The sequence below is a fragment of the Poecile atricapillus genome, chromosome 3, assembly GCF_030490865.1.
Source record: "Poecile atricapillus isolate bPoeAtr1 chromosome 3, bPoeAtr1.hap1, whole genome shotgun sequence".
Taxonomy (NCBI): domain Eukaryota; kingdom Metazoa; phylum Chordata; class Aves; order Passeriformes; family Paridae; genus Poecile; species Poecile atricapillus.
Window position 1 is genome coordinate 82,607,008 of NC_081251.1, and position 16,674 is coordinate 82,623,681.

Consider the following 16,674-nt stretch of genomic DNA (forward strand, 5'->3'; position numbering starts at 1 on the left):
TTATTGCAATGTGCCAGTTTCAAAAGACAGACGGTTTGCTTTATGAAAACATGCTAGCAGGTGTGCCAGTTTTAAGGGGGGAAAAGTTGCATAATTTTTGACAATGCACATGTCTTTAAAGAAGCTCAGTTGAAGGATAATGGTATTGTCAAACTTACCATATTTTGCAAACAATGGAAAGTTTGAAATCTCTAGTGTAAACCAGTGTTAGCTGTTTTCCAAAATGCTGTAAGTAGATAATATTAGGAAGGTGTTTAACTCAACTTGGCCACATGCAAAAAAGCATTTGTATTTTAATCATCTGACTATACATTTTAACTAAGTACATGAATTTAAATTGTTGCTGCTGTAAATGACAGTCTTGTTCACCGTAATTTATAGATTAATATTTGTATACTTGTCCTACTCTTAAAATATTTCAAAAACCTGAAGAAGATCCTTTGGTCTACTAGCACTTGAAAAAGCAGAAGAAAAGAAAGGAGTATTTTTTCTGTTAGACAAAGTACCACTTGATGATGATAGTGCTGAGAAAAAAATATATAAGTATTTAAAAGTACTGAGAACATTAGGGTTTTAGCTATAAAAATATGTGAAACAGTATTTAAAATGCTTGCATTTACACAAATACAGCTTAACACTACTAAAAAATAAAACACTGTTCTGAAAACCATGTAAATAGTGCAGCATTTTTGGGCTTTTATCCTATATTGCCTTGTTGAAGAGAAATATTTAGAAAATGTGAGTAGCGTTCCTAGATGTTTCCAGACCTTGGTTTTCCATTCCTGAATAGCAAGCATATTTAGAAAATATTGATCACCTTTGTTGCTTAGAGATGCTGATGCAATACAAGACTCTGTTGTTCTAGACAGCATGTGCTAATAGCAACTGCTATTTAATTTATTTATTGTTCTAATTCTTATCCTTCAAGAATGAAGGGGAAGTGAGAGTGATGTTGAAACTGGCAAGTTTTTCTTCCTGCTGGCTCACAATGGGCATGGTAAAGGTCAATTCTCAATTTGTCAGGATGTCAGCTCACTCAGTATTTCTGGTATGATTTTTTAAAAGGACAAAATTGAATGCATATGAAAATGAACGTTTATTTTCCATGTATTGCCAAAACACACCAGTAATTTTGAGTGGATATTGTAGACTCCCAATTTCAAAACTGCATTTATGTGTGAATAATGGTATGTCTGTTTCTCTGTTACTGAATACTTTCCTCTAGATTTTTTTGCATGTTTTATAGAAAAGATTATTAATGCAACAGGAAATCATTGAATAAATAGCAGGGGCTGAAGTGCTGCTGCATTTTTACAAGATAGGACAATAACTCACTCCACTAGTCGTAATGAAAAACCATGGTGGCTGGTGATTTGAACCCTAGAACCCTGGAATATGTTTGTACATTGCATTCGCAACCTGGAGGGGAAGAAAACCCCACAGTAAGAGCAGGGAGAATCTTTCCATTGGGGAGATTGGTCCTCCCCATCACTTTAGCTGCAGACATGCACCTGAAACCATGGAGAGCTGTTCTGTGACTTCTCCCTGCCCGCGACTGCGCCTCTGCTTGGAAGGAATCTGCTTTACTAGTAGGAGCCCTTCTCTTTGGTCACTACTTAGTACTGTTTCAGGAACAAAGAATCTACTGTTTGCCAGCTCTTCAGTGCATCTGGGCTGGCATGGAGGACAGAGGGTTGTCCCTGCTTTCCTCCCCCCTTGCTCAGCTGAGGCACTTCTGGAGCTCATACACGAGGCTGCTCTCTGCCTTCTGCAGAATATTAACATCTGTGGGGTTTTCACTGTTTTCTGGCACCATACCTGTAAATAGCTGGGCATAAATTGTGCAGTCTTCTATCTAAGCTGGATTATTGAGGTGGTGTGGACAGTGAAAGGTACTTGAACTTTCTCACCTAAACTTCCCAATTTGCAAGAAACTTAAAGGAAACCTAGCTGTGGTATAAGCCAATGCCCACATGTATCATGAAATGTTTCCTATTTCTCAGCTGGGACTGGAAAAATTCATTTGTCTAATGCAAGTACAGATGTGCTCAAAATGTCATTCAGCATTACTGGCAACCGTGGGAAAACAGTTAGTATAAATAAATAATCACCGTCGCACAGTGTAAGAGAGAATCAGAAAGTGGTAGTTCCAAATTCTGCTTTTCTTTGAACTGCCAGCAAATACTTATGAGAGGGCATCTAATAAAAAATACCTTGTAAAACGCTAAGGCACATTAGGAAAAATCACAGTTTCATTTAAATTTTTACTATGCAATAAGATTGTGTAAAATACTTTACATAATATATTATTACATAGTTACATTAGGTTGAAGGACATAAATTATGAGGATAGGTATATTTTTTAGTTATCTTAAACATTTGTATTTACAGTAGCTTTGAACTGAGCTGCAAACTTCTTATAATTAAATTAAAAATAAGTAAATATTCTAACAGAAGTGCTTCGCATTTACTTAGCGTCTACTGACTTAATCAAATAGTCTGCTGATGCTTCCAATCGTGTGTTAGGTAACACTGCCCTCAGAGGGCCAAGGTAAGGAAATTCAATCTCAAAACCACTGGCATTATTTCTGATAATTTTCTTTGACCTGACATTAATTACAGTTGTTTCTTTTTTTAAAAAATAGCATATAATTATGTGATTTACTTTTATATGATGTTGCTTAATGCTCTTAGATAAATTCAGGGTCTTTTCCCCTCTCTTTAGTAAATGGTGTTGTAGAGAGTTTGATCTGACAAAAAAAGTGCCATACAAAAAAAGGGGAAAAAATAATGGGGGACAATGTTTGTGTACTATTTCTTTTAAATCCATCTGAGAAATTGATGAAACAGACAAAAGGCAGAATTTTGGTGTATTCTCTTTTTGGAGGGTTTTTTTTTTCCCTCATTTTTTTCCACCCTTAAATCTCACTTATGTCTGTGTGGCAGCTGTTGCTTCTTTTAAGGAAGCAAGTTTTTGAACTCAGGTTTCTGTTGCTTATCAGCACTGTATATTAAAGACATTTCCTTCACACCTCTGAAACCATTTACATATTGGAAACTGTAGATGTTTTGCAAAAGTGTTTTTTTAAAAATACATTTTAAAATAATACGATTAATTTTAAGTTACTGATTAATTTTTCAATAATTGATAAATTTACATTTGCTTAAAGATTACAAATGGTGAGACTAGCAATAGCAACTGCTGAATCTGAGGTGAAATACATGTTTGAAGAGAGAGTTTGAATTGTGACGTAAAGTAAAAGAAATTGAAAAATTTTGGGTGATAAATTTTTTAAAACAGATTTTTTTGACTACTCATATGATTTCTTAGAAAGCTCTCCTTTCTGAAGCTTCTCAACAGAAAACTACCAACGTTGCATCGCTGGAATAAGCATATTTTGTGAAATGTTGTCCTGAAGGCAGGTTTCTTGTTACTGGCTGTCAAAGGCAAAAAAAGAAAAGTCATTAAGGCTGTAGTACAGAGGCAAATAAAGAGGCAGCCACGAGGGTCATGTTCTAAACAAACCTCCATTAAGCACTCTTTGTTACTGTTGTTAGCCAGTGTATTATTAAATACAACCTTAATTAAAGAGTTGCATGTTGCAAGGGTGCTTGTTGCATGAAGATCAGGTTGAATTTTCATGTGCTTCAATAATATATTGCTGTCTTACTTAAGTCTTTTGGGTGTATTCTCTCAGTAGTTAATAAAAAAGCAGACCCCAACAACATAAATTTTGTATTTTGTGTGTATGTATGTATTGTCTGTATGTATCAGCGAGATGTATATTCTAGTGCCACTTTCCTCAAGTAGCTTAAAAAACTTCGCCTAGAATTGAAATGATGGAGGAATTATTTGGCTTTCTTTGCTGCAGTAGTTGCAATTAGAGACCTCTTCTTATTGTCTAATAAACAGATCCTAAAAGAATGTGGTTTTCAACTCAGAAGGGTGTAAATTTAGGCAAAATAATAATTTAACTTACATTAACACAGCAGGAAGCAGGGTACAAACCGATTATTGCTCTATGGCAAATCCACTGCTTTTTTAAATACTGTAGCTCCATTTTATTAAATTGTCAGGATATCTTGTGGTTTGCCTGGACTTCTCCTCTCTCATAGAATTACTTTTCACTTGATTTAAGAAATTTCACATGAGAATTTCCTATAGTATGCTTGCATTGAGGTAATTAATAAATATACATTCCAAATATCTTTAAAGTGATTTAATATTGGTAATACTGGCAAATACACTTTTTTTTTCTTTTAAATGCAGGGCTGCTAAGTTAGAAGACATGTGGAAGTGTTTTTTCCTTTGAAATACACTGCTTTTTTTTAGCATTTTTTGTAGGGAGAATTTATTTCAAGGCAAATCAGTAAGCACGTGTATTAAGAAGTATGGACTGAAATGTTTTTCTATATTTAGGCAGATTATGTAAAAGGAATGCAGTTATAAGAGAGCACCTAGAGTACATTTTGAGAGCCCTTAACCCACTTGAGCAGCTAAGTGAATTGTTCATTGATACCACCGTTTAGTCTTCAAAAGTGTTCACCCATTTGTTAATTAAATTACAAAATAAATATAGGGGAGATGATAAATATTCACATATAAGCCTTAGAGAAGAGTTGGAATGTTGGTATTTTCAAGACAAAACCAAGGTTTGTGTGTGTGCGTGTTCGTATAGATGTTTTGAATAAATAGTCTGACCATCATTCATGTTGGGAAATCACTTGGGAGAAACGTTCTTTAAAGAAATACATCTGTGAAAGAAATATATGGATCCTTATGAAACCATAGTGTTTCACAGTTGCTTTTAAATTGCTTTTTCTTTGTCTGGCTGTAGTTTATAGAGCGAAGTCAGAGGTACAGATATGCTCATGGGCAAACTGGTACTTCTCTGTTCTATGATTAGCTTTTATCCAGCGTTGCTAACTATCTTCAGAGGAGCTTGAAAGTGCTATTCTGCTCTTCTAATGGTTCTTCTCCAGGCATAACATCAGCCGCCTAACTCAGTAGGTGATTAAAAATCTGTCCAGTTTTCTGATTAAGGGAATCTGTGTTTGACTGCTACTGGGTACTCAACCTGAAGTGTTGTCCTAAGTGGTGAATAGGGAGCAGGCGATCAGAGAAATGTGTGCTGGGTCTGTAAGGCCACCTGTTAGAACGGTCTCCTTTTCCAACAGGTTTCATTCTGGCGAGTGTATGTAAGGAAAGGCTGCCATTCTTTCCTCAGTGACTATTAAGTGTACTTACCCTGTCAGCCCTGATCCTTAGAGCACTCTGCTTATCTCCCTCTTCAGTTTATTCCTAGCAGAACTCTCTTTGAAACCTAAGCCCTTGGATGGCTGACCAGCTTTAGACATGTTGATATTGTCTCCATGCTGTCCTTGAACTCTTCAGCAGATTTGGGTTGCCTGTCTCCCAAGTAAGACTAAGATCTGGATAGATTGCAGACCCAGTAGCAGGCATTTTCTCTCCCTTACTCTTACAATGAAATGAGATATAATTTATTAGAAAAATACTGAAGATTCTCTTTTTCATCTCTTTAAGAAAGCAACTAAGATGTTAAAATTTTTAAAACTTACATTGGATGATCTGATACTTAAGGTTTTGGTTTTGCTTCAACTATTGAGCCCATGCAGATTTCAGAAAATTTGTTGCAGGGAATATTTGAAATATTTTTAAAATATGACTCATACCTTTACTTAGGCCTATGGTTATTTCATGTTCAAGTATTCAGCAAACTTAATTTATTGCTTTCCATGTAATGCTGATTTAGTTTTTCATTCTTGTTGGTATTAAAGTTACATGTTTGTTTCCTCATGCTGTACTTGTGTTTCTTCTTCAGCTTACAAAGTATCTTGTACCTGTTAGTTTTGTTTTGGTTTTTATTGAATGCTTGTTATGTTAACTGGTATTTCCTACTGTGAAATGAGCTTAGACTGGCAGTATCAGTAGGGATGTTCCCAGCCAAACTAGAACCAGAGGCCTGGGAGAAACCTGTGCATCAATACAAATGTAACTAGTGCCATATCTGCTGTATTCATTTAGAGGTCAAATTAAGTTACACTTGGACTTTTTCAGTTCTTTCTACCTATGTGAAAATGTCTGTATAGCAGTCAAGCAAGTATCCTGCTATCTAGAAGCAGGACTAAGTAGGAAGAGTTTTGCTACATAAGCCAGCCTGAATACCCCAGTGTTAACTGTTCTCTTCTTTTCTTTGTCTTGTATTCCCTACTCACCTTCTCTCCTTAAATACATGAACATTGGACATGCTAGTGGCTGCAGTTGGATTTGTTAAGCCATGGGTATTGTCAAGCTGTGCTCAAGTTCCTCAATGCCATATCAACAATTCCCATGTCAAACTTCAGATACAATTAGTTGATTGCTGTGATGGAAAGGTGAGGGTGAGATTAATGAATTTTTAGATTACCCTTGAATGAAGTAACCTCCACGTTAGATGGATGTAAACTTCTTCCTGACTTTTGAATGGCCTAAAAGCTGTGTAGCTACAGCTAACAAGGTGCTGATGTGGTAGAGGGCACTGCCAGGCTGGGGCTTAGTCCAGGAGCAGTGCAGACCCTAGGATAGTTTGTTTTGAGCATCTCACAAATGGTGACAAGTCCTAGGTTCCTTGTTGGAAATTCTGCATTGTTAATACACTTTTTTTCTGAAAATGTTCACTTGAATAACGATGAAACAGTGACTTTAAATTAAGTTTTAGTAATAGTCATTATTTACTCTCCGGAATTTATAGAAATCAAAGATGAGGGAAGTTGGGAAAATCTAAGCTAACCTGTACTGAACTAAGTAATTGCACTCTAAAATGAAATTCTTACTGAATTCTTATGTGGCATTGTAAAGTATAATAGTATTAATGAAATTTTTAACCCTTAATAGCAAGTAAGTGGCATTAATTAAGGAGTTGTGTCTTCTGTATGTTTCTGATCCTAAATTCCTCATAGGTTCAGAATGCAGAATCTTTTGCTCATGATGGGGTTGGGGAAAGATGGAATGGTAGGTTTATTGGTGGACTTACCTCTTAGAAGGTAATTGGCTTCTACTTTTTCTTATTTATTCCTTTTGCTTTCAGCTATATTTTTAAAGTATATTTAGTGTAGGTTTTCCCATTACCCCCAATTTCCTTGTTTTTGCTTAGTGTATGTTTTGAGAAAATTAATGACTTTTTTTTGGTTTGACTCAGCAGGGTAAGTGTTCTACCTTGTGACAATTTAGATTTCATTTGATTATTAAAAGGCAAGCTGAAAAAAATTGTTAATTATTTATGGTGTAAGCATGCAGGATATTTGAAATGTATAGTTTGATAAAATTCAGAATTATACAATATTACTATACCATGCTTGTAGCTTCTTATTCCAGAGACATTGTTGTACAGTCCAGGCTTACCATTGCAATTCAATTTTCCCTTCTTTTGGACAGAGTTAAGGTTTTCTCTGTAAATTGAAAACATCTGAAAAGATTTAGTTATAATTAATGTTTGATACTGACAATAGAATATGTTTTTTAATATTCAGATTTGAGGTTTTTGTACAGTGTTAATGAACTTTTTTTTTCCCTTCTCCTTTAGGAGAATATATAAAAAACTGGCGGCCAAGATACTTCCTGCTAAAGACAGATGGCTCTTTCATAGGCTATAAGGAGAAGCCCCAGGATGTGGATCTGCCATATCCACTCAACAACTTTTCAGTGGCAAGTATGTATTTCCAGTATTTATTATTCTCTCAGCATATTGACAGATTATCTGCTACATATTGCTTCGTGTATAATTCAAATTTTATAGATAACATTGGGAGTTTAATGCCATGTGCCATACTAATACACCTGTAATCTTACATCCAGCTCTACAAGATGTATTTACAGTAGCATAGAAGATCCATGCATTGGTTTTTGAATGTTTTTTGGAAGTCTTAAGTTCTTATTTTATGTGTGTATGTCTGAAGTGTCTCTAAATAACAATGACATTTGACAAATAATTACTGTAAGAAGAAAATTCCTGGAAAGTTTACCTCTATTTAGATCTCGGACCTCTTTGTTTTTCATTAGTATCTTTGAGTTCACTTGAAAACTCAAATTAATTTGAAAATTATCTAGACTTTCAAATGACACAAAATCATGCTAAGTTATTCTTCTCTTGGATAATCAGGTAATCAGCTCTCCAGCCTGGTTAATGGGTAATTTCAAGCAATCAGACAATTGGAATATATTAACAAAGCTACAACGTGTGTATCTGTTGGATAAAGTGAAGATTGCGTGTTTTCCAAGAATGTTTCTAAAAGACAAATTTGTAGGGTTTTTGATCTGTGAGATTGGTGAGTGTTTCTGAACAGAAATGAAAGTATTTGAGGAGAAAAGTAACGGGGCAAAAAAATCTCTGAATTGCAAATATCACAGCTAGAAATTTTCAGAGGAACACTAGAGAATTTACCCATTTTCTTTCAAAATTGTATTGTGTACTGCAATACAAAAAGTGGTGGTGTTTAGTTTTATGGAGAAGTATAGGAGCCACCACAAGAGTATTAGTACTTGAGGAAAGGGTTCCCTTAATCTTCACTGCTGAACATGGAACAAATGCTACTGAGACTGAATTTTCCTATTTTCTTGATAAAATTGTACTTGAGACTGACTCAGCCTTTGTGTATACAAAGTAATTTGTCTATTTTTTTGGGAAGAAAATAATCGCATGCTCCAAGCCCATGTCTTGCCTCACATCTAGAAGAAGAAAACTTTACATATTCTTATTGCAACAGAAAATTATATTGCTTGTGCAAACCTTCTCATAGTATTAGAGGCTCGTTTTGCCTCGTTGGTATTCAGCATAAAAGCAGTGATGTCTTTAAGTTGTTCATATGAGTAGGAATTGACTAAATCATAGGCCATTATTCATTCCTCAGTTATTGTTCTGCATATTCTAATTGCTTTTTTAGCAGGTAGTATTTTTCTAGATTCTTTTTCCCTGGTTTGCAGAAGAAAGACAATTTCTAGAAATACAGTGGGCTTTTTTGTCCTGCTTTACCATGTTCTTCATTGAAATTCTGTCTTCCTTTGCTGCAGCAACTAGAAGGGTGATCCAAATGGTAGCTCTGCTAAGCAAGGAAATACATAATTAGCAATTATTATATCATAATGTCCAGTGTGTTGGTACTGGTTTTGCTTGGGGTTTTTTTGGTACCCAGAGGTTCTGTTATGTAATTCTGATATTAGAATGCTGTCCCTGAACTTTGCCTTCATAGAAATCAAAAGATTTCACATTGTTTTCAAAAATGACAGCATCACACCCCTCCCCCCCAGCTAAAAAAAAAAAGGAAACGAAAAAAATCCTTTCTTCAGGTAGTAAGTCTCATAGGTCTGATTATTAAGCTGTGTAAGCTAAAGGAACAAGCATGCAATATTAGTTGAAAAACTGAATTATTAATTGAATAATATAATATAATATAATATAATATAATATAATATAATATAATATAATATAATATAATATAATATAATATAATATAATATAATATAATATAATATAATATAATATAATATAATATAATATAATATAATATAATATTTAAATCTTAATTAAAGAAATCCAGTTTTGATAAGCAAGATGACTTTTTCTGTTTTTCTGACAGGAAAAGACGTAATTTTATCAGAAGAGTTGGCTGATCAGTGCAAGAATAGGGAGATATATCACTCATCCAAAGAATCTCATGAAATTAAGTAGAGTGCCTGTGTAGAATTCACAGGATGAAAAGCAAACCAGGATGGTATTGCACTTTAAATTGCAAGGGACTGTAAGTTTATCAGCTATTTTATCTATCTGAAGATGAGATCATCGGTAGGGCAAATAAACAAACAAAATTGCTGTATGAATGAATCACATCTCATGGGAAGTACCTGGTAAATGTCAAGAACTGGTCTCACGGCCTCTGATCCAAGAGTTCCTGAGCTGCTGCAGTAGGTTTGTGGCCACAAGCAGTGCAACATATTTTTCCTGTAATAGTGAAGTACGTTTTTCATAAATTACTAGCCAGGCAGATGGAGTGTGAGATCACTGTTAATACCATCTTGATTAGGTTGGCAGGGACTTAAAGATATGTCTTTACAGTCCTATCTTCATGTAATCTTTGTAGCTATCTGTAAAGTAAGAGTGTGGTCTCAGTCTACTTTTTGCTCAACAAATGATAGACATCTTTGGCTCTTGCTTGCAATTTGTTATTTAAGCAGAAAAGGCCAAGGCTGTAGTATTATTTTTGTAGTACTGTTGGAGTTAAACATGGGAAAGTTGCACGGTTGTACTTTGTATGATATTTGTTGTGTAGTTTAAAACTTTCATAAGCAGCTCTGTCAAGCTAGGTACTTCCATCATACAGATATTTTCCCACCAGTGTCCCCTGACTTCCACTCCTGTGACATCAGCTTTACTTTGCAAAAGTAAAGCTCTTTTCCAGGCGTAGTATTATTTCCCCTGGTGTGACTCCCTGATTCCTTCCAAGATAAATTTAAAGTTCTGCACCTAATTTATATTCCCTTGATCCTTTGTCATCTGTGAACTCTATTGGAAATGATGAGAAGGCTGGAGAGAATGATTTTACATACTGCTAAAAGTGCTTCCAGTGATAAATATGTCTTTCCAAACAGAGCCTTTCTCATTGAGGAATGTTTTGTCATAGAATGGAGTGTTCAGAGGCCATCCCTTTTCCTTGGGGTGTTCTGGGAGGAAACGTGGGGGGAATGCATTTGGAAGTGTGTGTGTGTAAACAGGTAGGCTCTTTACAGAGAGAGTGAGACACTGAGGCACCACACATGTGCTTCAGTCCATTGCCAGCCACCTAAAATGTAGGGGAACCATGTGGGCCTGAAATGGACATGAGTGATCTCTCTTCCTTGGAGCACTGAAGATGAAACATGGTTGAGTGAAGGGTATGACAGAGTGGAGCTGAGTGGAGTTGAGCCTTTGGGAAGGACACAGGCTGTTCTTAGGTGTCCTGAATGGACTTTACCCCACTGTGGCCACTACTCTTGAACTTTGAGTGCACAGGGAAGGCAGACATGGGCACCCTACACTGCATCTTGGAGCTGCTGCAAGGTTGCAGGACGAACAAATCAGCCAGTTTTGGTGGCACTGAATAGTGTGCAGGAATCACTGGTTCCTCTCCTGCAGAGCCAGCTTATTTTATACCTAACAGAACCACCTTCTTTTAAACGGGCGTTGCGAGAGCTGTGTATTTGAAGTAGGCTGTTATCCCTTAATGCTCATGCCCTGACACTGAGACTCACAAAAAGCTCTGCCATGCTATCTTACCGTGCACTTGAAGATAAATGAAGGCGGTGTAATTACATGGGTGGGAAGTTCATTGTGAAAACTTAAAACCGGGTGATACTGGTTTTCAGGGGTAAATTCAGAGGTGTGAGCATACTGGAATTGTCTGGTTCAAAATCAGTTCAGCTCTTTTCAGGTAGAGAGGAGCAGTTGCAAGTAATCAAACTACTGTAGCTTGTATAGATACTCTTGATTGACTGAGTCATGGTAACTGCGTGGGTGTGCATTCCTAGCCCACTTCAACTGCAAAATAAAATATGTTAATTTAAATTGCTTTTGCTTAGGCATTTATGCAGTCAGAACCAGTTTAAAAATAATTTTGGATTCAGTTGGTATGACTTCTCTGTACAGGCAGAGGTCTTATAAAAATGTCTTGTCTTTAAAACTCCATTCTGCTTCTTTGAGAACAAAACTAATACTCTGGGTAATAGGATGTATTTCCTCAATACCCTCCCATTCCCTCAAAAAAATCCAACATGGCTACATAATGCGGTTTTCAGCTGGCCCACTGTTGTATAAGTGGAATAAATGCTGCTTTATGTAAACCACTGTGGTCTTTGATTGTCATCATTATTTGGGAAAGCAGAGTGGGGAAGAATTCTACTTCAGTTCTACTTAAGGAAGATTTGTGACTTCACTGATTTGAAAAAAACCCAACTTCTCACATGCGCAGTGAATGTGTAGGTAATCACGCGGCACATTTGGAATGAAGTATCTCTAAGAATTGGCCCTTTGCCTTCATTTGGATCTTTACATGGGGAATAATTGGGAAGAGCTGTTTCCCTTCACAGTATCCTTTGATCTTTGGCCAAGAATTATGTCACCTGGAACTTTTTTCCTATCTTGAAAGATAATACTTTCTAAGCACTCTGGTACAGCTACCCTTTTTCTTATCTTTAAAAAGAAAAAGCAATTTATTATATTTTTATTATTATTATTATGAAAAGGTAACCTTTTATAAACTTAATTTTATTTTTATTTTCTCTGCTGAAATGATTATAAAGAACCTTGGCTATTCTAAATGGAGTATATGTGCTTTTTCCTGGTCTTAACTTTTCAGTGGGCTGGAGACAAGATTTTATTATTTTTAGGCTTTAAAAAACTTCAAAACACGAAAATTGAAAGGTTTTGGGGAATAATGTTAGGGCTTAAAGAATTCTGAAGACATTCTTTGAAGTAATGTGTAGGAAAATATGTATGGCTGTTTTAAGTGAGATTAATTTATGTAGTGAAATACTTTGGCATTAGACCAAAGTGTGTAACTCCAGAAATAATTTTTCAATGAGATTTAAGTCCATTTAAAAAAAATTGTTACAATACTGGATTACATGAACCCAGAGATAAGGTATAACTGCACTTATAATTTCAGTGTGAATTTGATTTCAAAGTAATAGTAGTAGAATTGAATAAGTAATGTTCATTCAATATTGGAAATACTTGTGGAGAGAAAAATTCAATGTATGTGTCATATACTGCATTCGCAAATACATCTATGGAAATTCAAACTCAAGCCTATTGTGTATAGGAAATATTTCCATCTGTGTTGTATGGAGAAATATTTGGGAGGCTTTAAAATATCCTGTCCTTTGACTTAGAAGTTTATAGCCAGGCCTGAAAGTTTTTATGCCAGTGTGATATTCCCAACTGCTTAAATAAAACTGGGGTGTTTGCATGAAAGACAGAGAAGGACGTATCATTTTACTGTTTTCCACTAAAACAAAGTAAAGTCCAGGCAAAACCCATGCAGAAATTTCCTATTTCCATTCTCCCTTTTTGCACGAAGGGGCAAATGATAAACTAGTTGTAGTGGCAGGAAGACATAGATGCTACTTGGGTACTTTTTGAAGTATTGGAAATAAAAGACTTTGCAGCATGATGAACTGCACAAAGTTTGATCTTTTACAGCTTCAAGGAATATAATTAAGTTTTTTTTTTGTCATACACGTTGTTATATTATCAAAGCACATATAAGTGCTTGTCATGAGCCAAGCCCCACAGAAGTGGGATTTTTACCCATACAGAACAAAAAGTCAGTCCCTGCTCCAAAATACTAAAATTCCAAATATAAAACAAGTGACAGCAGATGGATGCAAACAGATGGGGGGAGTATGAGAAAACAATGAGACAGTATTAGCCTGTAGTACAGGCAGTGGTCTCAGCACATCAACAACTAATCCATTGTCAAGGTTAGATTTTTACTCTCATCTCCCTTCTTTTCTCCCTCCCTCCTTCCCTCCCCCCTGTTTGTAAGGCATGGTGAAGGAGAGTTTTAAGAAGGATTTTAAAGAGAATTGTATGACAAACAGAGGGAAATTAGATATGCTTTAGAGTACTGATGATGAAATTGTAACAGTAAACGGATGGGTGGCATTTTGATACTGAATTAAAAATGATAACAAGGATGAGAGTGGGGACACAGACAATGTTGAAAAGCTACCTATATTTGATGTGATAGAGCTGGGTAAGAAATGGGAAATGCCAAAAAAAGAGTGGTGTGATCAAGCGAACAATGGACAAAAACAATCTATTATGAGTAGTTTTGGGAACAGTATTTTTAGGATAAACTTCTATTTGTTTGGATGAAAGAAGAGATATTAAATTGTTCACATAAATCTCTATTGTGACCAAACTTAAGCATAAGGTGATACTCAACATAGATAAGATGTAGTAAGTAGTAAGCCTTTTGGAAAGCCTCAGAGAAGTAGATTTCCCTTGGGAAGTTGGTAAACAAGTGGGAGAATCAAAAGGGGACTAAGCTAGGGGTGTATCACACACCCCACACACGTATTTTTTTTCCTATACGTAAAATTAATGGATTTTCATGTGTATATGAGCCCCAATATGTGTATCTGTCTCTGTGTTATGAAAATGGTCTATTGGTTCTGCTAGTTGTCTATTTGTCTAACAAAAAAGGTCATCAGAGAACTGTGGATTTGGAATACAGACTAGCAACAACAGAAAAAGGTATTTGTAAGAAGTATGTTCATTAAATTTTGATATGAGAAAGAAAAATTATAGTAGCAATTAAATAGGCAAAGGTTGTGACAAAAATGTTTATCTTGTAAAAGAAAAATCAAGGGAAAAATAAGAAATCAAAGTTAAATTTTAATGCAGATAGATACATAGAGAGATATAGGTCTGTGTAAAGACAACACTCTCCCTATATGTTAAAAAATGGAAACATTATAAATAATGCAAGCAGTGGCTTGATACTATTTTTTGATATCATTTGATAATCACGGGAAGTTATCCTCTGTGCTGAAACTCAGTCTGTATTGTCTGTATTAGAAGTAATTTCTCAGATATGCAGCCTTCTGTTCATTTTTTAGTACAATTTTTTATGGCTGCTTGAATGTTTAGTATTCTTGTCTAGCCATATCAACACATTCTGCTGAAGTTGAAACCTTTCATATATGAAATAATAAAATTGTATTAGTGTTCTTTCTGGGTTTTTTTTGTGCTGAGTGACTGCATTTGGGAAAAGAATGCTGGTGATTATACAGTTAAAGTTATAGAATTCAAACTTTAAACTTTTTAATAAAATCTGAACAGATGATCTGTGCTTTTTTTTTTTTTTTTTTTTTTTTTGGAACTGGCAGGTTTCAGGCCCTCTAATTGGCTTCCCAGCTTTGCAGAGTAATTACAGCTTCAAGCAAACTTTGTCATCTGTGGTTCAGAATGGTGTAAAGTAAACAGAACGTTTTGAAATACAGTTTGTAGTTAGAGTTGCTCAGGAGAGTTTAACTAGCATAACTACTTAATTTAGACAGTAGCAGTTATTTGAAAAAGATAGTCTAACATTTTAGAATTGTCAGGTTGGTTGTCAATATGAGGACAAAAGTTAACCGCTGGTATGTACCTGACTTTGAATTGTCTTTTAAAAGGATAATATCAATAATTGAGAAACACTCATTGCATTTCTTTTTACTCTTTTAATTTAATTTTTTTTCCATTTTCTGTATACATCCAAAAATGGCCAAAGGAGTGCTGTGCACTTGCTGGAACAGTGTTGTCAATCTCTGTTACTGTTTTTATATTGTGCTGCTTTGAACAAGTGTTCTCCCCCAAGATTTTTCATCCCCTCTAATATTTAAGGAGAAGTTCTCATGACCGATGTTTCATCTCAGAAGGCAGAAAGCTTTAGGAATAAAATGTGGAATTCCAAATTGTAGATGGCTAGCATACAAGAACACAAAGTTGAGTCTGTCTGTTTACTGGCTTACTCATCTTTTTGAATGATAATTTAGACTTCCAACTGTTTTGAGTTGAGATTCAGTCCTTTAATTACATATGTTTATGTATAGTAGCAAACTTGAAGACATTATGGTAGAATGTTCTCTACTCTTGGTAATGACCCAACTATCACTCGAGCATTCAGAGCCAGCTCTCAGTAGCCAGTTTCAATTTCTTCTGTGCTTTTGTATTTTCCAAACTATTCACTCAGTCTTAAACTACTATGGTTTTTCCACTAATTAGTAGAAAAATATTTTGATAATTAGCAGTAGCTGTATATTACAGCACTTATTCATCTTAATAGTTTTTTTTTCCCCCAGTAGTAGGTGAAAGATATTCACAGAGAAGTTTTTATTCATGTTTCAGTCATGGCAGGAATACTGTTTATCCCATACATTTGTATACAGAAGCACATGAAACATGTGGGTCTACTAGATATCAGCAGACTTCAGTTATTTTTATCTACTTGAGAAGAATGGGTAGTACACCTCTACTGGGAATACACTGGTCATCCACTTCTTTCTGAAACCCTGTTTGCTTCATAAGGGACAGATATGAATGCATTTAATTTTAACCGTCCACGAGGAAATAAAATATTTAGCCACTTGTAACAGAATATTAGCAAAGCGAAATAGGTTTCTCTAAATTTTATTTTCCAATAATTTCCTCAGTGATAGTGAAATGGCATTTATGGGGGTTATTTTTCTGGATATTTTTTGTTTTCAATACCACTTTCAATTCTTAAGGTTTTTTTTTATTACCTTTCTTTGATTTAGTTAATCATCTGTTATGAAAAGTCAGAATAAATGTTTTTTTGTTAATAATTTTTATTATTATTTATAATGTTAATAAATATTTTATTCTTGTTAATAATGTGCATAATCACTGAGGACTGACTAAAAATGTAATATAAGTAGTATATTACACATATACATATATGTGTATATCTATATACATATATATACATATATACATATATATTATATATATACAAATCAGTATATACATACAGATTTACTTAAAGTACATACCAATATATATATTTATTATACTTTTGTAGGATATTATATACCTATATATATACACATATATATAAGTGAAGACCATATTATGCATA

At 34.9% G+C, this 16,674-nt stretch overlaps 1 protein-coding gene across 2 annotated transcripts in view; it reads left to right on the forward strand.

The window, feature by feature from the left end:
- Nucleotides 1-16,674, forward strand: part of AKT3 (AKT serine/threonine kinase 3) — a 152,700-nt gene that overhangs the window by 71,271 nt on the left and 64,755 nt on the right. For both annotated transcript variants that reach the window (XM_058836914.1, XM_058836913.1), the window contains exon 3: nt 7,584-7,709. In XM_058836914.1, coding sequence (XP_058692897.1) covers nt 7,584-7,709 — 126 coding nt within the window. The remainder of the gene's footprint in view (nt 1-7,583; nt 7,710-16,674) is intronic.